Source organism: Poecilia latipinna, unplaced genomic scaffold, assembly GCF_001443285.1.
Source record: "Poecilia latipinna isolate Pla-1442-1.1 unplaced genomic scaffold, P_latipinna-1.0 Scaffold1876, whole genome shotgun sequence".
In the NCBI taxonomy this organism is placed as follows: domain Eukaryota; kingdom Metazoa; phylum Chordata; class Actinopteri; order Cyprinodontiformes; family Poeciliidae; genus Poecilia; species Poecilia latipinna.
The window spans coordinates 21,089-47,452 of record NW_015114492.1 but is presented as its reverse complement, the minus strand read 5'-3'; the positions used below and the strand labels follow the sequence as shown (position 1 = coordinate 47,452).

The following is a 26,364-nucleotide window of genomic DNA, read 5'->3' as shown; positions in this document are numbered from 1 at the left end:
CTTTTTAAAACTGGCATACATTTGTTTCACCATTTTAGTTTTTGTTTTTTTTTTTATTTTAGGTCTATTAAAGTTTAAAATGACAATTTTCATTGTGAATCTGAACTTTGCTGTATTTTTCCAGCCAACAGACACATTTTTTTTCCATGATAGTTATGTTTCCTAGCAATTTTAATAAAGCTTAGATGAGCTGTGGATAAAATATGTGGTCATCAGCTGTTTAAACAGTAATAAATGAGATGTGTAATCTGATGAACTAAATTACGAGTAGGTGTTCAGAGGGGAATAGCAGAGCTAAATTTGACTTCAAGGCTGTAAAATATCTTCAGAATCTGAAGTTGTTTTTTTTTTTATCTCAGCACAATAACAATAAATGTTGCCTTTTAATATAAAAAAAAGTTAAATACGTTTTCTAAAAAACAAAAGCAACATGCTGTTTGTAGTGGCAGAGTCATTTAGAACAGTAAGATTAAGAGTGTTTGTGTGTTTTTCTTTGTTTTTCTTCTTCTTTTCCAGTAACGTGGGATTCTTTCATTTTCAGCCTGTCCTGGGACACATAAACCAACAGTAAGAGCTGTGTTTAAACATGAGGAAGATGTTTTAATATGAGTCATTTGCGTTTCCCTTTTGTTGTTTCGGAAACCACTGGATGTGTCGATAGAGAAACTAATCCGTTAAAATAAGTATTTTGTAATCTCTGAAATTTCTCTTTTCCACAGTGGACCTCTGACCCTTTGGCCAAGCTCAAAGGCTGCCCCTGGTTTGTTTTTCTGTTTGTTCACAATCGATCGGACACCCATGACCGGAACATCTCCACAACTGTATACTTGAGCCCAGTCCACGGAAACCTCTGAGACGATCAACATGTTTCCATGGAGGCTGCAAAATATTTTATTTCTCCTTCTGTTCTGCAATTCTGATGGACAGATTTTTGGCAGTAACAGAAGAATGTGAGATTTGTATTCTATAAGAATTTCTGCTGTTCATATCATCAAAATTTTAATAGCTAACCAAAATTTTGTGTGTTGCAGCCAAGTGCCTTTCAGGTACAGTGTGTTTGAAGACATTAAGCTGTGTGAGTGGTTGCAACATTGACATCTACAAGCTTCAGGTAATATTTCTGATCTTTATCTCCAGAGAGATAACGTTTGATAAATACGTGGAGATCCCTCTGTAAGTAATCAAAGGTGGTATTATTGTAACACAAGATCTGTAATATCTGTACCAATAATTATTACAATAAATATATCAAAAACACTATGAAGCCATAAGGCTATGTTTGCAATATCGGATTAATATTCATGTTTGACCAGCCTCTTCCAGTTAAAAAGAGTTAATGCTTCAAAGTATTACAGGGTAGAACATATTGTTTGACGTAATAAAAACTAAACAAATTTATGTTTTTCATACCACATTTGTACAGTACAACGTGTTCATCCCCCCGCATCATTCAGTTGTGTCATGTCTGAAGTGATTCTTTGTCCCATTTATTTGCAGTGTACAAGATGCAAAGAAAACCATCGATTCTTCACCAAGGTACTGTTACATTAGAGTAAACAACCCAACAAATAAATAAACTTGTAACGCTAACACGATTCTGACTTGTATCTCTTGATTTTAATTCACACATTCTAATGTTTTGACATAATGCGAAAAATCTTTACAACAATTCTGGTATTCAGACGCAGATGTAGTACGGTTAATTTTAATACCTTAGAATCTCATCAAAAAGTTGATATACTTCCGTAATTTAAAAAAAATAACAATAAAAAAGGGCTGGAACATTCATTGCAAATAGAGTAATGGACTATATTTCCAAAACATACTGGTGAGTTGTTTTCCCCCAGAAAACCTGCCAGCAACTTACCAGCGGTCCACCGTGTTTTTGTGTAAAAAATGTCAAAAGTAAAAAAAAAAAAAATCAAAGGCGCACGAGAAGGTATCTTATAATTTGGAAATTTGGGCAGGTACGTGCGCATCCTCACGTGCCCCAACTACAACGCTAGCTTAATCCACCTTTACTGTTAGTGGTGTATAAAAACCATATTTAGAACAAGCAAATGACGCTTAGCCTGAGAATTTCTAGAGGACTATATTCGTGTTTGTGTTGAAAAACCTAATGAAAATGCGAATTTCATTTTTCATCAGTGGCACTTGTTACCTGCCAGTCATTACGCCGACACGCTAATGTACCTGTCTAATGTCGCGGTGTTTTCCCCGAAGGTTCACTCTGGTGGCTCCCGACATCCTGAGGACCGACACCGAAGAAAACATCTACTTACAGGCAGACGGCTTACCCACTCCGCTCATTGCCTCCATTGTCATCCAGGACTTCACCAAAAGCGTTATGCTCCTCCAGGAGACGGCCATACTCAATCAGGAAAATGGCTTCCATGTTCTCAAGAGCATAGAGGTGAAATATGTTGCAGTTTCCCGATGGTACATAGGTTCTAACTAAATAAATACTGGCTCACATTGTTTTCCTTTAGCCACGTTTTTGAAAGTTGTCAGCATAGTTTCTCTATAATGCCAAGCAAAATCTATTTAACACACTTTAAAACTGTTTCCACAAACAGTTACCAATTGTAAACCTTCTGGTTGTCGCAGCTTTCATCCGCGCTCTTGAATCGTGAGGAGAAAAGGAACAAGTTTGTTTATCTGCAAGTGAACTTTGGCAGTCATCACTCCATGGAGCGAGTGCTGATGGTGTCCTTTCATTCTGGCTACATCTTCGTCCAAACCGACAAACCCATTTATAACCCCGGAGACACCGGTGAGAACAGAACACATTAAAAAAAACTAATTCAAGAAACAGTCAAAGCATATTTGCAACTGTGTAAGATGTTAGGTTGTGTGTGTACTAGAAACTAAATCTTTTATTTGCTCTCTTTTACCAGTTCGTTTCCGAGCTTTCGTGTCTTCTCTGTTCTTTAAGGCCTTGGACAGCTCCATCACTATAGACATTCAGGTAACACCTTGTCAAACTTAATCAACCAAGAGATCCAACAGTTATTTAACACAAATGTTGAACGTTGTGTGTTAGAATCCAGACGGGGTGGTGGTCAGTCAGGTCTCCAGGACCCGACCCACTCAGGGCATCTACGCCGATTCCTTCCCTCTGTCTGACATCGTCAAGTAAGATGAGCGAATTTGTTTGGCTTGTTCTTCGTTAGGCTTCTCTAATCTGTTAAGTTGCGGTCAGCAATTAGCCTCCTTTAAGTTGTGCAATATGGATAAATACAGTGGGGAACATCTAGAAGGCAATAACTCGCTTTGGCAAAATGCATTCTAAGAAATTTAATCTTTTATTAAAGACAGTGAGATTGGCAGTTTCTCCATCCTCCAGTTAAATTCCTCTTCAGTGTCTTCCACATCCATTTTTTTGTTTGATTTCCATTGGTTTCAGTTTTCTAAAAGTTGCTCTAGCTCTAGATCAGCACTGTTTTGTGTAACATGTTCTACTGTCTTTCCCATTTTAACATATCATACTTCAACTCAACAAAATTGGAAATTAATGATTATCACTGATTAAAAGTTTCTTGACGTTATAACCAGGTTATAAAGGTATTTTGATTAAAGCAGTAGTTTCCTCATGTTTATCACATCAGATTTGCGATCGGATGGAAACCAGCTGTTTTCACAAAACTATCACCGTTTAAATTCTATTTAGTTTATAAATTATTAAACTGTTTTTTCAACCTAAGGACATTTTTCCTTTGATTTTACAGACTTTCTGTAATGTGTCTGTGTTACAGTGAAGGAACATGGCTGTTGACGGCAAAGTTTGACCACTGGCAGCAGAACGCCTTCACCTCCCGTTTCGAGGTGAAGAAATATGGTAGGGGAAGTAAATTTGACAAAGTTCAAAGCAACATTCATCACGGTTTTATGTGCTGTACTCTTCTAGAATCTTAATCTATGTTGTTTCCTTGATGTTCTACTAGAAATTATCCAGAAATCTTAAGCTTTAGATTTGAATATTTAGTGAAATCCTCTGACGGTTTTAGGAAACGAGGTCATTTGGACCCCACAGGTTTTTTAGTGCAAGCATTAGTGTAAAAACTTATTGACTTTGTTGGGAGCAGTGATGACTATAGTGTCTGACTTCTGTATGAGCAAAGAGCATAAACTGTAAGGCAAGACATCTTAAAATAAATAAACAAATGTCTGAGGCTAAATCCATGGGATGTAATTTAGGTTTTATGTAGGTCATATTTTCAAACAGCTGACCTGTAATTGTTTTGTGTTCAAGTTCTCCCTGCCTTCAACGTTACACTGACCCCTAGAAAGCCCTTCCTCAGCCTGGATGACAACGAACTGGTTGTGGAAATTTCTGCAAGGTTGGTCGCGCTCAAACCTCATTGGCTCTCTGGCCAAACAAACAGGAAAGCAAGACAATAACTGTGAGCCAAACAGCCGATTTGTGACTAAATTTCAGGTACTTGTTTGGGGAGCCGGTTCAGGGGACGGCTTACGTTGTGTTCGGAGTGAAACTCAACCAGGAGATGACGAGGTTACCTGCCGTGAAGCAGGTGTCGGACGTAAGTTTGTCCTGCCGCGTTCAGTTTTTGAAGTTACATGTGTGTATTTTTATTCTCTGTGGTTGAAATATTTTCCTTTTGTAAAATATTTCAAAAGGAAAATATTATTTTCACATCAGTTGAGCGGTCTGATGTGAAAATAATGAACATGTCACCAAAACACAGAGTTGGTAAAGTTTCTTATCTGCAGAGAAATTGGCGCAGGAAGTTGATCAGTTATGAACAACTGATTGAATAATATTAAAAGAATCGAGTCAAACGGTGATAAAGTCATAATATTACAAGAATAAGGTTGTAGTATTACGAGAATAGTTGTAATATTGCAACTTTAATCACGTAATGTAACTTTATCCTTGTAACACTATGAATTTATTCTCATTTTATTGTAACTTTATTCTCTTATTAATTTATTCTCTTAATAGCATGGCTTTATTTTTGTAATTTTTAATTTTGTTTTTTTTTCTTACTATGACCCTAATACTCTGTTGGATGTAGAAGAAAGTATTTATGGCCTAAAAAATAAAGAACTGGGAGAGCTTGGAGATACTTTATTTGTTTTTTCCCACACCTCTAGAGGGCGCTCACACATCGTTACAGTTTAAACCTATACCTCTATATTAAAAAACCCATAAATATAACATCCCACCTGCTTAGATGTTGATATGGATGTTTTCTTGCAGATTTTCTAAATATTTCTCACCAATTTGAGATCTTATCTCCACCATGAAGTGAAATACAATGCTGGTGTTAAAAGTCCAAAGCAACTCAAGACTTTTAGTTCACTAGAGAAAACCTTCTGAAGGTGATGTGTTAGTTTTTATGAAGTTAACGCTTTAGAAATGTGGAAATTCAGTGCTTTTCTCCTCCTCATGCCTGCAGCTGGATGGAGGAACCGTCACTCTGAGCATGCAGGAGCTCAGGAGAGCTTACCCCAACATTAGGAGCTTAGTGGGAAACTCTGTTTACGTGAAAGCATCTGTGGTCACCAAGACAGGTAAGAAAACAACCTGCTGGTTGGATGTTTATCTCCACCATAACTGGATGTAAAGATCGGCTTTCATTTTAGATTGATTTTTGAAAGGATTTTGATAACATTTTGATTTGTTTCCATGACAACCAGCTACACAGTGTTGTTTGTTGCTTCGAGGCCCAAACTTTCCAGGATGATGCAATCCGACCCGAGCTTATCGAGATCTCTGGTGTTATCAGAGCAAGTCTGTTGCATAGTTAAGGTCGGATGTCTATCCACTGCGTTTGACCTCCTGGGAAAGAGAAAACCTTTTCAAGTTAGATATGTTAGTTCTTTATTGATATTTGTCAGTAAGAAATGCTGCCCTTTGTTCAGCTGAAGGTTCACAAAACAGCCAAGTTAATTTGCGCTTTAGAAATTGTCTGGAAAAATCAATTAAGGGGAAGCTAAGTGCTCTAAATACAAAGTTAGCAAAAATGCTACGGCGCTAAACAAAACATTAACTCCACTATTAGCGCATCAGCGGTAGTGCGCTTCTACCACTGAAATCACTTTGTGCCAAAAGTTCAGATTACCTCACAATGCAGATGGAGATTAAAATGAAAAACATTTCTATTAAATGTTGCACCTGTACTAGTACTCATGCCCATTTTACTTTTTCAAAGTCTCATAATGTTACAGTAATACATTTTTATCTGTTTTGTGACGATTTTATGAACTACACCATCACAAGTTCTAAAAAAATTTAAAGTGGAAGGAAACATATGTACGGTAAAAACATATCTGAGGAGTTTGTTGTGAATTTGTACTTTTTAGAGTTACCTAATCTGCCATTTTCCAATTCTCCCCTCAGCTCAGATGAATTGGCAGGAGGGAGTTTGCGAACTTGAATTTTCACTATAATGTGTTACTCTATTAAATCACACTCCAGTACTTTAGTTTGTTAGAGTATGAATAATATATTTGAAAGACAAGGTGAGTTAATGAAGTTCGGTTTCATGTTTAGTGGCTCAACGTTCCTTTTTGTGACTCAGTTTCTGACCTTTTCAGGCAGCGATCTGGTCGAGGCAGAAAAGACTGGGATTAAAATCGTAGAGTCCCCATATGTCTTATCTTTTAAAGACGTGCCAAAGTACTTCAAACCAGGAATACCATTAGACCTAACAGTAAGGACCACCTTCTGTGTTTTTGCTTTACACCAAATAGTTCTTTAGCTTTGACTAACAATAAAAACCTAACAGCATTCATAAACTCTTCCAGATTCAGGTGAGCCAGCACGACGGCTCCCCAGCCCGAAACGTTTTGGTCAAGCTGACTCATCTGGACGCACCACTGACCGTCTCATCAGGCACCGCCAGAGCCAGCATCAACATGCCCAACGTACAACATCCTCAAACGCTCACTGTGAGTATAGCTGCCTGGTAATATAGCATTAGAAAGGATAAATGCTGCTGGGAAAGTCAGTTTCTTCCAACTAAATCAAGTTAAGTTGTTTGATGGTGAAGTCGTATCTCCCAATCAGAGACCTTGAAAAAAATGATTCATACAGTAATTACCTCTGTGAGATCATGGTAGCACGTCGTACGTTCGGCTACGTAAACGGTCAAAACGCAGCAGCTCGTCTTTAACAGACACTAAAAGACGTGAGCACATATCTCCGGTTCTGGCTTGATTTTCAGATTTGAAAAGATTTAGCCCAATTATTTCTCTGTGGTCGTCTTAACATCCACACAAGAGCTCTTCAATCAACCAACCAGTTGCTCTGAGGTGTTCCTAAGTTAAAATTCAGAGGCGCAATTTGTGCTCCTCAACTTTGGAAGGTGTTTCCTGTTCATGTCTGCTGAGGCTGTTGACACTTGTAAATCTTTGCTCCAGACCCCTTTTTTTTCTGATTCTGGTCAGAGTTTAAAAATCTCTTATTCTGAGAGGTTATGGGAGTATATTTGTCCTCCTCTTGTTCTTACTGTTGTATCTTGCTTCACTCTGTTGTTTTTATGTGCTATGTAAATAAATTGACATTATGAAAACTCAGAATTTAGAAACTTTTTGCATATCTGCACACATTTCACACTCCCACCAATGTTTGTGCAAAAGACCTCTATCGTCTGGGATTTTTGCTTTCCAGGCTGAGACGGCACAGGCTGACCTGAAACCGGAACAGCAGGCCAAGCAGCAGATTAGGCTTCAGCCTTACATGACCAGCAGGGGGCAGCAGAACTACCTGTACATCTCCACAGGAACCAACAGAGTGTCTGTAGGAGACAGACTATCGCTGCAGTTCTCCATCTCTTTATCTGACCCGTCACACAGAGAGTTCATCAAACACATCACCTATCTGGTGAGATCAAGCAAAATGTTACAACAAGTAGAACGACAATCAGGACTGGGCTGAAACGATTAAATAATGATGAAATAATCATCAGCTAAATTAGTAATTGATTAATCGGTAATTGGAGAATACAGACTAAAACAAAAATGCCATATGCTAAAAATCGGTAGGAATATTCAGAGCAGTAATGAAGCCAAAACTGTAAAAAGAACAAAACAAAACTATACATTTTGCATTTAAGATAGAAACACCTTTGTGTGCGAAAATGTTTTAGTCAAAACTCCTGGCAAAGTGGCAAAGTTTTATCTAAACTTGGTTCAAATAAAATGTTGAATTATTTTTTATACATTAATATTGTAACATATTTCTAATAGTTTATTGAAAAGTTTGAAGTGGTTAAATTAAAACTCTGTGTCATTTTTTGTTATCTGATTAATCAGTCAATCTTCAGACAAATTGATTGAACAATCATTTACAATTGTTAGCTCCAATCTTAATCGAGGGTCAAATCTACTAGAATTAAACTATTTAATGTTTTTCCCCAAACACCTGCAGGTGCTGAATAAGGGTAAAATCGTGAGCGCCGCGCGTCAGGACGTGACGGGCCAGCTGGTGACCAGCGTTGGGCTGTGGGTCACGGCGGACATGATGCCGTCGTTTCGGGTCGTGGCGTTCTTCACCATTCCCTGGTCGGGGCTGGAGGAGCTGGTTTCGGACTCGGTCTGGATCGACGTGGTGGACGGCTGTGTTGGAGGGGTGAGTGTTTAGTTCCTTCTCGGAGCCAACAGGTTCTGTTTGAATGCTTCGGATTCACATAGAGAATAAAAGTTAAAAGTCAGACGCAGTTTGGTTAGTTTGTGTGGTTTTATCTGCATTTCATTAACAAACTGAGACTTTAAAATGCCATTTTAAAGAGGAATTGAACCATTAGATGCAGGAACCTGTATCCAGTGGTTCAGCAACTATGGATTGTATTTAAATGGCAGAAAGTACAGAACGATATATAGCTATATTTAAAGTTGTCTTGTTCCTTTTGTATTTTTGTGCAGCTGAAAGTTTCAACAGACTCCGTACAGCGTCAATACACACCCGGGAAAAACTTCCACTTCCAGATCCGAGGAGACCCGGGGGCAAAGGTCAGCCTGGTGGCTGTGGACAATTCAGTGTATCTCCTCAACGGGGAGCGACTCACACAGAAAAAGGCATGTCTTTAATTTATTCACTTATTACATTTGGAATATGCTGTAATGTTACAAGTCTGTATAAAATGGGTTTTGGTCTACATAGCCTTAGCCTTTTTCTTAACGGAGTCCTGTGCTCAGCTCTGGGACGTGGTGGAGCACGGAGACATCGGCTGCACCAGAGGGGGAGGGCGAGACGCCAAAGGAGTCTTTACAGACGCCGGACTTCTTTACTTCTCAAGCGGCGGAGTCAAAACCGACACCAGGCAGAGTAATTTGCACACACCAGTTCCGTTATCAAATTGGAAGAATTATCGCTAGAAATTGTTTGGAACTGATTCAGCTTAGAGTTTTTTTTTTTTTATTTTACCATAAGAGCCAACAAGTTTAGTAAGATTTGAGAGCAGCTTTACCTCAAAAATGCATCTTAAAGTACTGGGAAGAAATACCCTGCCATGGAGACGTCGCTTCTTTCTTGTTACTATTATTTTCATCTATTAAGAATAAAACTTCACCTTCATTGAAATAACTGATAAATAAAAGTAGCTCCTCTTCCCTTCTACCTAAGAGAGCATGTTATAGTGGTGGGACAAGATTCAAATTTGCAATCAAATTCATTGTTAGTCTGTAATTAATGAAATCAAATTTGGTAGCATTTTGTTGATATATTATTAGTAATAATATATCAATTCAGAAATCATTTGTGTAGCTTCTTTGAAAGAATCCCTCTTTATAAATGTGGACTATGGATGCTGACATTAGCATTAGGTAGGTCTGAGCTAATCAACATGTTTTACATTGAGATGCTACTCTAGGCTTGAATAGTTTTGTATTAAGCTAACTCCTTTTTACACGACTTGCACAGAACAGTAGTCATTCCCAGAGTCCCATCAGATCATTTTTTGAAGCAAAATTAACCTCAGTGGGCCAAGAGAAGCGGGTTTGTCGTCCATCGATGCCGATTGAGCATCAGATTTACTGGTGCACCAGAAACACACAAAAAACAAAGTTCCGGTTCAGGACTTTTGCATGACAAACATGTCAAAGTCCCGGTCCTAAGTTTTTCTGAAAGTGAAGCACAGTTACTAAAACACATAAAACAACAACACTGCGCACATTCTCAAAAAATATTCCTTCTTTCCATCTCTGTTTCCCATTTCAGCCCTGCAGTGTCCAGGCAGTACCAGAAGGAGGCGCTCTGCTGAACTCATGCAACGTAAAGCAAGGCTGGGTGAGTATCAAGATGTTGAGATTCGATTTCAGTTCTTTTTTAAGATAAAATACACAATACTGGCGATTTTGTTAAAACAGCAAAATATGATTTTTTTCATATTTGTGGGATCTGAGGCGTATGAGACGGGCAAAATTAAGCTTCTTCACCTCCTCCCTGAGCTACTAGTGCCATTTGCAAAAATTCACTGTCTCACTGTCAAAAACAGCCAATGAGAGCCAGGAGGAAAGTCTTGATGCTGTCAGTCATGCTCATGTATGTGCCGCTAAACATGCTAATGGCGGAGAAACAACTTATCATTCCAAGAAAACCGTTTATCCACCGTCATCTGTGGCTGTGCTAACTAGCCTTAGCATTCAAGGCTGGCTATGTTGTGATGAACTAGCTCTAGCGTAATACACGAGAGTGATTGCCAGCGCTAAGACCTCCTATCTCTGATTGGTTGTGTGAAACTGAGTGACATATTTCTGCAGTTTGTAGTGGGAGCACTGGGGGAAGGAGTTTGATTTTTTTTTCACTGATTACTTGTCTTATACTCTCACAACATAATGACAGTTTGAACAAATATGTAAAAAAACCCATGTATATCTATTTTTATTAAAAGTAAAATACTGCAGCTATAAAGCAGTTGGTAAATCTTCTCATTATCTGTGACCTTGACAGAACAGTTTGTCCAAATTCTGCCAGAACCTCCTCCAATATCAACATTTTGAAACCAAAGCAGCTCCTATTATGGAAATGTCACGGTGATAGCACCAACAACAGGTTCTGATGTCCCTACTTGTTCCCTTCCTTCATTTCAGAGAGTCACTATAAGGAGAAGCTGCAGCAGCGCTGCTGCAAAGACGGCCTCAGGGCCATTAAAATGCCGTACTCCTGCACCCGCCGCTCCCTCTACATCACCGAGGGCCCGGAGTGCATCCTGGCTTTCCGCTACTGCTGTGCCACCTACAGAGACCAGGTGTTCAGCACGGAGATCCCCACCACCCCTCCACCTCTGACCACCCCTCCACCCTCAACCACCCGTCCCCCGAACACCCGTGAAATAGTGGTGCCTTATCCTGACTTTCCTAGAGTGAAGATAATTTCAAGAGTATGGGCTTCACGGGGTACATACGCAAACTCAACTTTTTGTTTTATTTTAATTTATTTATTTTTTGCTTGTGTAGTTGGTTTGTGTGAAAACTGCCAAACTGATTACATATTACCATCTTATGTAAGGTCACATTGGTGTTAAAGGTTGCACATTATGACAATCTCAGCAAAAACAAAAGTGTTAATACATGATAAAAGTCTTGAATTATATTATGAGTGTTTTTCTTTTTATGATGATGATAACTTTTTCATGAAAAAACAGTGGACACCTTCTCCAACTATGCAAATGTCCTTTGTGTGCAGGTGTTGGGTTTTTTTTCTAACGTACAAATTCTGAATTCCTTTGGCAGAATCGAGCAAAGTGATGCGCATTTTAGTGGAGTCTGCTCATATACCCTCTCCTGCTCATATACCCTCTCCTGTGTCGGATACCCTGGAGGACGATGAAGAGGAAGAAGAGTGGGAGTACATGGATGAGACTCAGGTCTATCTCCGCTCCAAGTTCTATGAGTCCTGGCTGTGGATAGATGTGAATCTGCCGAGCGAAACGGACAGAGACGGGTGAGCGAACCGATGAGAGCAGCTGCTACGTCCGAACAGATGATCTCTGAACTGCCCCTTCTTTTGATTACATTTGTACAGAAGCTCAGAGGCGGTTGGGACAAAATCTAGTCTGAAAAATTTGGGCAGAAATTGCTAATGTAAAACAAAAACAATGTTTGAGATCAAGATAGACGGCAATGCTGGACAACGAAATATATTTCCATTTCTTTTGGTTTGCCTCTTTTCCAGCAAGACCAACTCTCTTTTTTCTTCCTTTCTTTTTCTCTCTTTCTCAGCTTTCTGAACGTAATGAAACTGTGAATGTGATCAACAGGTTTGCTTTGAAAAACATGGACAGTGCTTTACCTGACAGCATCACAGAGTGGGGAGTTTTGGCCATCAGTGCATCACATCAAACAGGTAGAGCAGACTTTTGACTGATGTATTAATCGTTACTCAAATTCCCCCCTGCTGGAGGTACATGACTAAACATGTAGTTGTTGCTTAAATCATAACTGTCTTTGGCTTTACAGTACAGTAAGTATTTACATTTTAAGGCAGATGAAGGTGTAAAGGCAGACCAAATTGTCAAGACGTCACAAAAGCCCGTTAGACGGTACAAATTCAAGCAGCAGTGGAAGCACGTCTCCTTTGCGTCTTCAGAAACTCATGGTTGATCTCTGTGTGACTGTAGGTTTCTGTGTGGCGGAGCCGTATAATTTCAAAACCTGGAAGCATTTCTTTGTCGATCTCAAGCTCCCATACTCTGTGGCGAGGTACGAACAGTTGGAGATCAAAGCCGTCATCCACAACTACGGCTACGATGAGATGCATGTGAGAGGATCCCGTTCCTTTTCCTTTTTTTATTCCATTGTCTCCATTGTTGTTCAGCTTCCTGAGGCCTCTTTCTGTCCAGGTCAGGGTGGTGCTGATGAAGACCGAAGGCATGTGCAGCGTCGCCTTCAAGGACAGACACACCCAGGAAGTGACGCTGCCGGCGGGCTCCTCCGTGGCAGTGCCGTACACCGTTGTGCCACTGGTGGTGGGCAAACTGCCGCTGGAAGTAATGGTGGTCGGCAGAGACATGACTGGGGGCGACCGCATCCGGAAGTTCCTGCGAGTTGTGGTGAGTTACTGTCCTCTGGATTGAATTGGGTTCTATTACGATGTATTGGTATGTAAATTAACTGACTTACTTTGAAAATGTCTTAGTTTGATTTTACAACAAAATTTGCGTAATCAGTTTCTCTTGGCTCAAACAGATGGACGGAGTGCAGAAGACCGAAGTTTGGAGTGCCGTGTTGAACCCGTCTTCTCAAGGAGGCATGTCGTTTTAACTTCCATGTCGAGTCGACCGCATTCGAAGGCTCTGCAAGATTTTATGAGAATATTTGAGTTGCTACATTTCCTTTTATGTGTTAAAGCACCTGTGTCAAACACGAGACCCGTGGGCCAAATCCGACCCACCATAGCTTTTTATGTGGCCCTCAAGAGTCTAGACTAAACTCTAAGTGTGCTTAAATATTATTTTATCAATCAAATCAAAGAAGTTTTTATCTGTTTACTGCCAAATTATATCAATCAGTCCCTCCAGTTTCTTGTGAATTATTGTGGAAATTCATGGAAAATCATCAAATCCCTGCACTTTTTTTTTGCGCTAATACATAATTGGGAGCTAAGTGCAGATTTTACTCAAAAATTATCAAAAACCTTTTCATTGGTATTAAACAACTGCCTCAGCTTTAATTGATGTCAAATTATAGTCCATGATCTGCACAGCGAGTAATAAAAAGTCACATTTACCGTCATAAATAAGTGCAAATATTTCCAAATTAGTTCCACAAAAGATGTTAAATAATAATATTTAACTTTAATAATTAATTGATATCTTAACAGGTTGTGAACAGATTTTATCGATACCTTCTGGCACAACCGGCCCTTTAAGAGCATCCATGATCTCGATTTGGCCCAGAACGAAAATGAGTTTGACACCCCTGTGTTACAGGAACTCAGACGATTCGCGTCGGCAAGACTGAACTGGAGTCGGTCGTGCCGAACTCTGTGCCAGAGACGTTCATTAATGTCAGAGGTGAGTCGAAAAAGCAACTTAAAAATAATAGTACAGAGAAACAGAAGATTCCTGATCGTTCTGCTCATGTAAATGTTTCCTTCCAGGTAACGTCTTGGCGGACAGCATCGATAACTCCATCAGCGAGGACTCGCTGGCGTCTCTGATCCGGATGCCCGGTGGCTGCGTGGAGCAGAACCTGGCCTCCATCACTCTGCCGCTGATCGCCACGCTCTATCTGGACCGAACCGACAACTGGGAGAGAGTCGGGGTGGATCGCAGAGACGAGGCTCTCCGATACATCAAGAGAGGTTAGACGGCAACGAAGAGTTTTTGTCGATGTAAAGAAATTGAGAAATGAAGGATTTGATAATTGGTACTTTCACTGGGGAGTTGTTGCCTCATAGACCAATAAAAAGATAAAAAGTAAATAACATATTCTTCGAGAAATCCGAAAGGCTTGCAACATTTTTAATTCATTAAGTAACTGGAAAATAACTTGGAATAAAACAGTCACTTTGCTTTGCGGTTGTATGTTTTACCTTCACACTGACAGTCACTCTCTCTTGCTGTTTCCTTTTAAATAATTACTTTTACAACTTTCCGTTTCACATTGATGTCATTCAACACTGTACTGATACAGAAAACGGTTAGCGTTGAGTCTTCTGCACTCGGTATCGGTGTCCTGTTGTTGACTTGGTGGGGATTATTTCTGATGGTTCACTTATCGGTTGTCTGACGCCTGAAAGTTGAAATATTTCTCTCTGCTCTTTCTATTATTTCATGCTGTTTTGCTGTTTTTTTCTTAGGCTATGAGAATCAGTTGGAATACAGAAGGAGTGACGGCTCATACCCCCCCTACAGGCGTCAAGGTGCAAGTACATGGTAATCCTGCAATGTTACAGTTTTACATTTGATTGCAAAATCCCAAAATTAGGTAGTTAGACATACACCAAAATGAACTTTTATGCCAATTTTCCGCCACCAGTTTTTATAAAGCTTTGACCTGATTCCAATTTCTCTTTAAGGGTTGTGTTAGAAGAGGATAAAAGCAGAAAGATAAATTTCGTAGCTTTCCTCAGTGGTTGTTAGTTGTTACTAGTCGGAGCAGCTTAAAGTTAGTCCTGGCGGTGTTTTGTGAGCACGTGTGTCCAAACATCGGCTCATCTGGGTTTCAATTTGCAGGATCACAGCGTACGTCATCAAAGTGTTCTCCATGGCTTACTCCATCGTTAGCATGGACGAGCAGCAAGTGTGCGAGCCTCTGCTGTACCTGGTGACCAACAAAATCATACCTTTAAGTGGAGTGTACAGAGAGGACAACCCAGTTTATTCCACCACAATGACTGTGAGGCTTTGACTGGGACACACACTGTCTGGTTTACTGCAGTTTGTCCCTTTTCTATTTTTTTCTTTACTTATTTTCTCCTGTATGTGTGTAAGCTAACATCTAGTCACTGGATCAGTTATGCTTATGAAAAACCCAGTCTTCTTAAAAAGGTCTCCATAGCAAACGGTTAGATATGGGATTATTCTGTTTTATTCTAGCTTACATTTCATTACAAAGTTCTCATTTAAGCAAATTTTTAATTTGATCATTTCAATAATGGGCTACAAGATTATTTTTTGGTTTAGGAATGCAACACATTCAACTAAAATTGTTAAGGATTTTTTTAAGCAAATCATACTATCGGATAAATTGATTATAAAATAAAAAAACAACTTTAAGTTGTGTTTGAATTTGATATGAAACTATAAGTAATGTAAATAATCTTAAGCATAATAAAATAATATGCATGTATTTGTGCATAATTTTACATCTTAGATTAAATGTAAAGACGAGCAGCAAGAAAGTTATAAAAATCAGAAGAAACGAAACATAGACATTTAATAAAAAATATTCTAATAAGTAAGCAAACCTTTTTTTACATACTAAAGCGTTCAGATTTAGACTTTTTGTTTTCAAACCTCTTTTCTTTTTTTTTTCTTTTTTTTGGTCTTGTTCTGCAGGGTGGTCTCCGTGGTGACGACCCACAAATAACCCTGACGGCTTTTGTCCACATTGCAATTGCTGAAGCCAAGAAGGCAGGAATCAGCTGTGACAGGTCCGAAGTGGAGGTAATTTACACACAAATATGTATCTATTATTGTTATTTTATTTGCCTTAAATTTACTTTTTACATCTTTGTGCAGTTTTTAAGGGAAGGAGATCTTAAGCACATGAAATGCAAAATTATTGCATTTCGTGTTTTGTAATATGTTTAGTAAACAATCTACAAATAAATAGACAAATAAATTTAGTTTTTATTATTAATGGGTTCTAACAAATCTCAGATATTCACAGAAAAATTGGATTTATATTTACATTTACTTGCACACAAAGGTGAAGCTTACTTACTAACTGGGTGACTTCTAAAGGGAATTATCATCTGATGTACCTAATAAAGTGGCCAATAAGTGCAGTTTGATTTACCCTGACAGAGTCGAGTCAAAACACATTTGTAATCTAGTGACTTTGTGAACTTGGTTACCATGGATACCAGCTGAACGCTGACCCATCATCATCTGCCAACAAAAACGGACCAGCAGATTTCCCCGTAGATTACAGATCTGATTGATCTCAGTAGATCGCATGTGGTTTAGACTCCCATTCATATCATTAAGTTTTACCACAGTTTTTTCCTTTAATGTGATTTCAAGTCTGTGATGTCACTTCCTGTCTGCTGCAGTCGGCCACCGCCAAGAGCACCCAGTTCCTGAAGAAAGCCCTGCAGACTGGAGGGCGGAGGCCGTACACGGTGGCCATCGCCTCCTATGCTCTGGCTCTGCAGGGAACACAAGACAACCTCCATCAGACTTTACTGCAAGCAGCATCTCCAGGTACCTCATACCCCACATGAACGCTCCAACAATACCACTGGATTTGATGTCGCATCGCTGGCATTTGAACTCCGTTATGTTGCTTTTATTATTATTTTAAGTGAAAAGACACAAACCCGAAGTAAACCTGACATATTGTAATTACGATTTTACTGCTTTTGTTTCTAGACCACCATGTTAGTAAGCCTGTGTACCTTCTCCTGCTTTTAGCTTTTGCTTAACATCTCCTGGCTCCATTTTGTTGCTTGTTGTAACTGCAGGGTGAGTCATGTGCAAGTCATCCGGGATGTGTGATTGATAGGAGCAGAGAAACACTCATGCCGTGTGCTGTGTTTATTACTTACTTTCTGTATTTTCTCAACAGGTTAAACTATCAAATCATCCATTTACACTGAAATAAGTAGATTAACACAACTACATCGTACTTTCTCCTTTGGTTTCCTCTGTGCTGTCGGCTTATTAAACGCGGAACAGAAGTCGGGTCGGACTTGACCTGAGTTTAAATTTACATTTCAATTTGGACTTGAATTTAAACTCTGCGTTGCTCATCGTCTGTCTTCTGCTTGCTCATTTAGATAAGAGCCACTGGCCTGACAAGGAAAACCACCTGTTCACTCTGGAAGCAACCGGCTACGCTTTGCTAGCGCTGATAAAGTTGGGACGCCTGGAGGAGGCCGCGGCGCCCTTCAAGTGGCTCAACGGTCAGAGAAGAATAGGAGGAGGCTTCGGCTCCACTCAGGTACCAGCTGAGTGGACTCGTCTGTTTTTACCTCAGAATATACCAAAATACACCTAAAATATTATATGCATTGCATTAAAGGCATAAAGTTTACAGTCCTGCCCAAAGTTCTGAATACTTCTACCAGATTGTGATCTTTTGTTTTCACCGTCTTTATTCCAACTGGAAGTAATTTGAACTTTTCTGACTTGTAGTGGAGAGTCTGTGGTTAAAGATTAGGGTGGTGGTAATGAGGCCTTCCAACCTCAAAGGCAAAAATAAATCATGGAAACATTCAAAGAGCTGGTCAGCAATAATAACGACAAAAAGGTTTTTCTCAGTAATTATGGAGGGGGGTGTGAAGGATCCTCTGAGATTTTTTTTTTTTTAAATAAAATTTCAATAAAAGTAGGGTTTCTTTTTCAAATTTGTTCTTCTTTCATGCTGTTTAATATTTTAGTGTCATTTCCTGTGAGAAACAAACTTCTTGGCTGAATCACAATAACTTTTAATCCAAATCTGAATAATTTCGGGCTCAACTGAAGGCAGACACAGACAATTTAAATGCATTCACACAAAAAATACCACCTTTGAAATAACTTGGAACTATTAAATGCTTATTTGCATTCCATATTTTTACTCTCTTTACCACAAATCAAAATCAGCTCTTATTTATTGATTCGGTTGAATATTTCATTATATGTAGGCAAATTAAATGTGCAACAAAAAGATGATACTTTTCATATTTTGTGGCAGAGCCTTTAATAGAAATGTATTTTTCATCCCTTTCTTCTTGCAGTCCACCATGGTGGTGCTCCAGGCTCTGTCAGAGTACATGATCAGCCGGCCTCCGCCTGCTGACCTCAGCCTGAACGTGGACATCAGGATGACCGGACGCAAGGAAATCCGCTACTACTTCAACCCCGACAACGCCTACGCTGCTCGCTCCTCTAAAGTGAGTCATACTTCTTTCATTAAAAAAACATTTTTTTTTTTTTTTCATTTTAGAGGATGCAGGTAGTGAAATTATTAATTGCTTTATTACTGAACCGTCTGCCTTTGTTACCTGTTTGTCTGTTTAGTTGCCTGCTGGTATCGACATGGAAGTGGTGGCTGAAGGAAACGGACAAGGAATCCTGGAGGTATGAAGCAACATTTACGAAGCCAAATCTCTTTATATGAAAGTTAGAATAAAAGTATGTCTTAGCAAGTTAGAACCATAAACCTAAATTCAGTAATATATAGGCAAACCCATTGTCATTATATAGATTCATTACACACAGTATGCCATGCAGTATTTGAAGCTTTCATTACTGTTACTGCTCATAGAAATCCAGTTTCTAATAAAACATGAATTGTACATAAGACCAGTAGTTGTAAAAACATTGGCCATTAAACTAGTACTTTTAAATGTAAAAATAGTGGTAATGTATTGCAATATAAAAGATTACCGTTGACTCCATCAGACCTCCAGTCATTGTTTGTTGCCACATTGCAAACAAGCTGTTCACAGTGTGACAAACATATTCATGGAAAGTTGAACAGAAGAAAAAAAGACGCATAAACAACAGATATTTAGTGAGATGCACCTGCATGTAGGATTCACTGTGGAGTGGATTTTGGAGGAGTAAGCATATGTAAAAAAACAAACAAACAAACCAACAAAAAAACACAATATTTTAAATTTGAAATGTTTTTCTTACTTGTATTTGTTAAATTTTCCCCTCAGGTTGTGACTCATTACAACCAGCTTCATGAAGTAGAAGAGAAAACTCCCTGCAGCCACTTTGAGCTCAGCGTTAACATTGAGGAGTCCAGCGGTAATTGAATGCACCATCTCACACATGCAGGATTCACAATTGGAGATTGAAAATACAGTTTTAATGATAAATATAAACTTAAATACTTAAGGATTTGTCTGCCTAAGTTAACACTGGAATATAAATAATATTTTTTATATATGAAAATTGCCATCATAAAACTTTGTGAGGCTTTAAAAAAACACAAAGATATTTCTCCTTATTATTGCAGCAATAGCAAATAAATCCGTTATACAGTTGAGTAACGAGATTTTACATAAAGTTATTTTTATTGTTTCCGTTTAACACCAGAAAAGCCTCCAGCTGATGCAGAGAAATCCTACCAGATCACCATCAACGTGAGGTGAGACTTTCTGATATATTTCATGGGTATTTTCATAAATAATGATACATAACACTGTAAAAAGTCAACCTTTGCCTTTAAAGCACCAACAGCTGTTCAGGTTTTATAGATGATCAGGGTTTTGTATTTTTCTATCCCTTCCTTATTGTTTTCACATTTTAAAATGTCTGTCATTGTCTGTTGTTTGCAGATCTTTGGGACCCAGAGACGTCAGAATGGTGGTTCTGGACATCAGCCTCCCCACTGGCTTCACCCCAGAAAACTCAGACCTGGAAATGGTAAGAAACCTTTTATGATGGTGATTAGAGGTGGATGTCACAAATATACCATAATGTATCATAACAAAGCTGCTCAGTTCTGAATTATTAACATTTGTTCTGTTTGTTTGTGCAGCTGTCCAACTCTGTGGATCATTACATCAGTAACTTCAAGATCGTAGATAATCTGAGTGACAGAGGGTCTCTGATCATCCACCTGTTCAAGGTAAAACAGAGTTTATTAACGTATGATACCGGATGACAGAGTTCACATCTGTTTATTCATTCAAAAGCTTTAAAAGTGCAGCTGTTATTGTACTTTTTTATTATATTTTGAATGTATTTACTTTGTAATCTCTTGACATTTTCTCAAAATGTTACGTATTGCAAAGTTCCTTTCTTTTAGGCACTAAGCAGCTTTCTTCATAGCACAGAGGAATATTTTATGTTTCAGGTTTTCTTTGTCTCACTAAATCTTTGTTCTGTTTCCGTCTTTCAGGTTTCGCACACAGTGCCAGAAATTCTCATCTTCAGGCTGCAGCAGACCTTTAAAGTTGGTCTGCTGCAGCCGTCTTCTGTCACTGTTTACGAGTATTACAACCCAGGTAAGTGAACACGCTTCACACACACGGAGCAGAGTGTGTGCATCAGAAATGAATCTGTATTTTTACAGTGCCTGGTAAAAAGTATTCATTCCTCAAAACTGCTGCACAATTCGTCCACGTACAGCAACAGATTTTATTTGAAGCTTGACCTTTTTTTGTTGTGCAACAACAAAAAGGTAAAAAAAAAAAAAAAACATTTATTTTTGTAGATAATTTCTGAAAAGTAGGACTTGTTTTCAGACTTCTTTGTTCTGACGCATCTAAATAAAATCCAATTTCACCAAGTGCCTTCAGAAATTATGCAATTTGTAAATAATATCCACCAAGCAGACATGTCAAAGATCTAAAGCAGAGTTAGGCTACAAAACAGCACTCTAAACTTTTGACTTTACACATAGTAATGTGTAAAAAAAAAAAGTGTTTTGAGATAAATAAAAATATCTGATGGTGCTTCCTCATAGAATTACTAAAAAGTACAAATATTAATCTTTTTTTTCTCTGATTATGTTTTTTTTTTTAATTTTAGGTCAGTATCTTTTGTCCTAATTACAATATGTTGACGTTTGCAGTTGCAACTTGACAAAAATATAAACATACAACTCCGTACACAAGAGGAATTGAAACTTTCGAGGCAGTATTCTTAATTTCCAGTTATGAAATTTGACCCATATGAATGTTTGTATTAATCCCAAAATATGACCCTTTCTATTTGTCACAATGCGAAGTCATTGTTTACATAATTTACCTCATTTGAGAAGATTTTTAAAAGCTCCCTGCTCTTCCAGATCACCGCTGCAGTCGTACTTACTCTCCCAGGGAGGACAGGGAGGAACTCAGCAGGATCTGTGACAACAACGTCTGCCGCTGCACGCAGGGTAACAAGTGACGGCGCCGCAGCTGGAAATCATCACATATTTACGCTTCCTGCCATAAATCCAACATTACACTTTGTGTTATTCTATAGGTGACTGCTGTATCTCAAAACCTGAACATCAAAATTTCCTCAACAAAGAGAGAGAGATATTTGCCTGCGCAAGCTTACACCACGGTATGATTTCAGAAACAGAGCCGATGTACATTATGAACAATTTATTGAAGAAGAATATAGACACTCAACCACAGAACACACATGTTCATATTAAACATTAAATCTGTGTTTCAGTTTGGCAGGTGAAGGTGCTCAGTATGAATCAGAGCTACTATGATAAATATGAGATGGAGATTACACAAGTTATTAAACTTGGTGAGTGGCAACAACGACTATTTATCTATCCATCTATCTATCTATGCTAACTAGCATATATGAACACCACACCACAAAAATATATTCTTTTTTAAGTAATTATAAATTGATATGTTTTTTTGTTTTGTTTTATTTTGTTTTTTTACCTGCAACCCTCCCGGTGTGGATGCAGGAGACTAGCTAGCTAGCCAGGTCAATAGGAGACTAGCTAGCTAGCCAGGTCAATAGGAGACTAGCTAGCTAGCCAGGTCAATAGGAGACTAGCTAGCTCGCTAGATCTTGACAAACAGCCTAATGCTGGTACAAAGTGAACTCCTGACTGGACTACATGTTGTACTTTAATATTTGTGTAACTTTTTAATCTATCTAGCTATGTAGCTCACTGGCTAGCTCAGTTGTCATTAATAGCAGACTATAAAAGTACATTTTTAAGCTACTCTATGTAAATTCTAAATTAATAAGAGTGTTTTTTTCCCTCACCCCTCCAGGTGTGGAGGCTGGAGTTGAAGTTGGTCAGAAGAGGTTTTTCCTGTCACATGGTGGCTGCAGAGAAGGACTCAACCTCAAACTGGGCTCCCAGTATCTCATCATTGGTCCTAAAGAGGACCAGTGGACCACTGACCCCGGCAATAACAAGTGAGCAAGTACAATATTCTCAGTTCTAGTAAGCATAGCAGCACATAAACCACTCAAAATTGCTGAATGAGCTTAAAATATAAGAGTCTGAGTGACATGCTCTTATAGTAGACTGTGAACATTATGTCAACACTGATAGGTTTCAGTGCAGATAGTAATTTAATACAAAAGTGACATTTTTGAGCCTTAGGTAGTCATAGAATGTGGAAATTCCTGAACTCGGTGCTAGACAGCTTTTAACGTGACTTCTGTATAAAAAATAGAAGTCAGATTATTTTCTCTAAAATAAAGTTTGCAGCAATAAAACACAAATTACTCAGAAATTCTCTGAAGTAAAAAACAAAACAACGACTAAACCTTCTGAAAGCTCTCCACTTATCCACTGGATATCCTTTTAAGAAAAATAATCTGTTTAATTTGACTGCTTCTGGTGTGGTGAGATGTCAAATGAAGGTGCATCAGCAGCACTAACAGGGCTAAACTCATTTCATTTTTAACCTATTTTTACATTCGCCTCCAGGTTTATCTACATGTTGGGGAAGGACACCTGGGTGGAGCACTGGCCTGCAGATGCAGAGTGTTTGAGCAATCCCAGCATGCAAGCCAAATGCAAAAACCTCTCTGATGCCTCAAACGAGCTGTCTGCGACGGGCTGCAGGCTGTAGCTTCAGCTGTTGTTGATTTTAATTGTACGTCTATGAATGCACGTCTGTAAGAAGCCAAAAAAGATTAAGTAAAAGACTGCTGTACTGTCCGACAACATTAAAAGTGTTGGAGCTTTCCTGAGAGCATATAATTAGACATGGGGAACAATGAGGGAGTGCAAGAAAAAGCCCCACTCAAGAATCTTGTCGGCGACTCTTTAAAGAAAACAAATGATTTAAGAAAAAAAAAACATTACTGTATTTATTCTTAGGTCAGTAAATATTTAGAAAATTAAACAATGAAAACTGAATTCATAATCTGTGCTCAAATACAGAAAAGATGTTTTGTGTATTTGCACAAATCAGAGTACTGTGTTCTGACATGTGCTCCAAATATGGAACATTAAAAATACACGTACAACTGTAAGATTACTTCCAGTTTTTCAGGGACTGAACAGCTTCCTTTATTTGTGTAGTTCGTTTTAGTGAGTTGAAGTCTACGTATCATGTGTAAAACAATTCTAGTTGTACTTGCAAAAGAGGATGTTTTAAAATAAAATGGATTGTGGTCAGGTTTGGTGAGATGGGCGCAGCGCTGTGGATATCAGAGCAAAGTTCCTTCCAGTTATTAATTTGCATTGTGGCCAAGATGGCGGTAAAGTCAGAACTGTTAAACATTGTACTCTACACGAGCTGGTGGTCTTGTTCGCTCATTAGAGAAAAACTCATTCTGATTGTTTATACAAGAATGCTGTCATTTACCAATAATACAGCGTTTCCTTTTTCAGATGTGTTCAGGCGTGAATCATAGTTAAGTTCAGTTCCATGTCTCCCATAAGTAAAACGTTTAAAAGAGGAAAAAAAAAAAAAAAAAGAAAAACCCGCAATGCAGCTGTGAAATGATGTCAGAGTTCACAGATCACAGCACACAGTCACTGGTGCATAAAGCGACGGCCACAAAGGAAGAAGGCAGTGAAAACAGAGTCAACAGCTAATATAACAAAGATTTATGTTGATTCTTCCAGAGAAGACAGGAGAAGTCGGTACAAACCTATAATAGCAGTCGCTTTGAGACGTAACAAACCGGCACCCCGCTTATAGACTCCTGTATCAAATCTTGGTTACAGTCAACAGTTTGTGACAAAAATTAATAAAAATATAAAAAGCTTAAATTCTTGTAGACATGACGTCTGCTTCAGATCGGGTTTTATACCTGTGCAGTGATTTGGTAAGATATTCCATCAGTGAATGGAAGCAACTGAAAGTCTCACATTTGAACACACAGTCAGTCTTTTTTAACACAAGCACATGTATTTGGGCTTCAGTAATGTGGCTATCAAGACATTAATACAGTTACAGCTAGCATACACAGTATAGTTCATTTTGTTATAATAGTTGATTTTGTAACTTCAAGCAAACTGTACACATATAAAGGAAGTTAAAATGATTATGCAACCTGTTCATTTGGCAACAGTGAGTCATCACTTTTCTTTTTTTTTTTACAAAGAAAAAGCACATATTGCTGATAAAACAATGCATTTTCTCCCCCATTAGTTTAATAAAAAATACCTGTGGTCACCTTAAAACTCCCACAGTCTTGAGGAATGGGGATCATTTGGATCCCACAAGTTTTTTTATTCTGTGCACGGTTACAAGTTTGTTTGAGTGTGTTTGGTTTCAGGAACTGACGGTCTGACGGGACAGCCCCCTCGCTGTCCGACCGTGACATGAGCGTTACGCCAACACTGTGGGAGTGTTAGTGGTCTGGCTGTTGACTTGTAGAGCTGGTGCAATGCTCTTACTCTCAAACCTTTTGTTGCTAAAGGCAGGATTAATTATATGGCTGAGGTGTTAAATGGTCCTGGGGGAAAAAAAGAGTTTGCAACAGAAAGACTGTTTTTGTGGGTGAGGAGAAATCCATCCCCTTCATCTCATTACCTCACATCTATCAACCACGCTTCCTCCTGTTTGGGAAAGTTTGAGCACTCACTCATGGGTTTTAATTTCATCCTTTCAATGTCTTCCAGATGACGTCTTCTCTATATATATGGTGTTACACTTTCTGTTTCATTGTGTCACAAAGCAACATTTGTTGAATTGTCCTCTTTTCCAGCAATAATAATAATGACAATATGTATAAAAGGGAAATTCGAAGCAGAAAGTCCATTCACTGGGCACTTTGGTCCATCCTATTGTTCACCTGGAGGCTGACTGCCAAAGCTGCAGGTAATTATGATGAAAAAAGAACAACTAGACAACCACAAGTATGTCTGTAAAGCAATAAATATTAATTACCCCGTTTAGGTTTATTTATTACGCTGTATAAAGCATTTGAATCATCTTCGGGTTCTGGGTTTTCAGTTCTGAAAAGAAAAAAGAAATGAAAATGCAACATGAATAACTTTGACTAAGTAATCTGTGAATAATTATTTTACTTGGTAAAGCAAGTCTGTACAACAAATCCTAAAAGAGAAACGCTCCATAATCAGGCTACTCTTAACAGGTGTGTATATATATATATATATATATATATATATATATATATATATACACAGCATTTCACCAATATTTTCTCTTTACTAAATAACATTTCACCAGCATAAGGAAATATTGTCTTCTCTAATAATTTAAATGTTCTATTTCTTAATGTTTACCGAGCACGACGTTAGCGAGAGCTACCTACCTCTGGCTAAACTTGACAGTAGCGTACTCTACGTTCTGCTCTCCCTCTTCCTCCAGATCAGCTGTGCCGGTTTTACCAGGTGTAAAGTTTTCATACACAGGATCTCTCTGCTTCCTCATGAACTGGATGCTGGCGTACTGAAGGTCTTCCTGCGACTTCGACAGGCTGCCTTGGCTCTGCAGGACCAAATGCATTTCACAGTCAGTTACATCTATTATGAAGTTATAATCCACACAAGTCAAAAAAACAAAAACAAATGAATCCAGAAATGATGTGTAGCGAAGCACAATGATGTAAGAACATTCTTACTGAAATTTGTTACAGACCACTAATAAAAACCCAACCAGCTGACATGAATTGGTACTAATCAGAACAGGATTACTTTTTAAACGCTGGCAGATTTTATGTCTTCGTAAAGTTTCTTGTGTTCAACACTTATTCCGTAATTCCAGTTTGTCCGCGGTCCGGTGGGATCGCACTGACCCTGTGTGCGCCAGGTAATTTTTTTTTTTTTTTTTTTTTTTTTTTTTTTTTTCGGAAATGGCGGGTTAAAGGAAAAACCCTCCCCCCTTTCTTT

The 26,364-nt window shown here is 38.6% G+C and overlaps 2 protein-coding genes across 3 annotated transcripts in view; one reads left to right on the top strand and one right to left on the bottom strand.

The window, feature by feature from the left end:
• The first annotated feature begins 807 nt into the window (after positions 1–807).
• Positions 808–23,675, top strand: LOC106934867 (complement C3-like). Of its 2 annotated transcripts, XM_015015009.1 has the most exons (44): positions 808–950; positions 1,032–1,046; positions 1,138–1,173; positions 1,498–1,536; positions 2,224–2,413; positions 2,608–2,773; positions 2,898–2,968; positions 3,044–3,135; positions 3,756–3,838; positions 4,253–4,340; positions 4,439–4,541; positions 5,421–5,535; positions 6,562–6,677; positions 6,772–6,915; positions 7,637–7,849; positions 8,396–8,596; positions 8,890–9,042; positions 9,163–9,292; positions 10,184–10,252; positions 11,056–11,361; positions 11,698–11,908; positions 12,225–12,310; positions 12,585–12,724; positions 12,807–13,016; positions 13,153–13,213; positions 13,896–13,979; positions 14,066–14,269; positions 14,768–14,843; positions 15,144–15,306; positions 15,969–16,076; positions 16,688–16,838; positions 17,414–17,577; positions 18,356–18,511; positions 18,639–18,698; positions 19,286–19,376; positions 19,668–19,719; positions 19,910–19,997; positions 20,113–20,202; positions 20,476–20,581; positions 21,367–21,456; positions 21,546–21,629; positions 21,744–21,824; positions 22,313–22,460; positions 22,981–23,675. In XM_015015009.1, exons 1-44 carry the CDS (start codon positions 865–867, stop codon positions 23,123–23,125), a joined length of 5,265 nt encoding a protein of 1,754 aa, XP_014870495.1. In that variant the 5' UTR covers positions 808–864; the 3' UTR covers positions 23,126–23,675. The 2 variants fall into 2 exon arrangements, with proteins under 2 accessions (XP_014870495.1, XP_014870494.1); XM_015015008.1 differs by having other exon boundaries at positions 815–950; positions 1,032–1,173.
• An 884-nt stretch (positions 23,676–24,559) lies between these two features.
• LOC106934868 (B-cell receptor CD22-like) overlaps positions 24,560–26,364 on the bottom strand; it is a 12,305-nt gene continuing 10,500 nt past the window's right edge. The window contains exons 10-11 of the mRNA XM_015015010.1: positions 25,788–25,963; positions 24,560–25,467 (exon numbers count right to left, since the gene is read on the bottom strand). Of these exons, the coding sequence (XP_014870496.1) occupies positions 25,392–25,467; positions 25,788–25,963 (252 nt within the window). The 3' untranslated portion in view covers positions 24,560–25,391. The remainder of the gene's footprint in view (positions 25,468–25,787; positions 25,964–26,364) is intronic.

Excerpts from the sequence above, each read along its gene's own strand:
- LOC106934867 (XM_015015008.1), top strand. The coding sequence starts at position 920 with ATGGACAGATTTTTGGCAGTAACAGAAGAAT. Across the intron at positions 9,043-9,162 it reads AGCGACTCACACAGAAAAAG|CTCTGGGACGTGGTGGAGCA; the intron begins GCATGTCTTTAA and ends TCCTGTGCTCAG. Across the intron at positions 13,980-14,065 it reads GACGTTCATTAATGTCAGAG|GTAACGTCTTGGCGGACAGC; the intron begins GTGAGTCGAAAA and ends GTTTCCTTCCAG.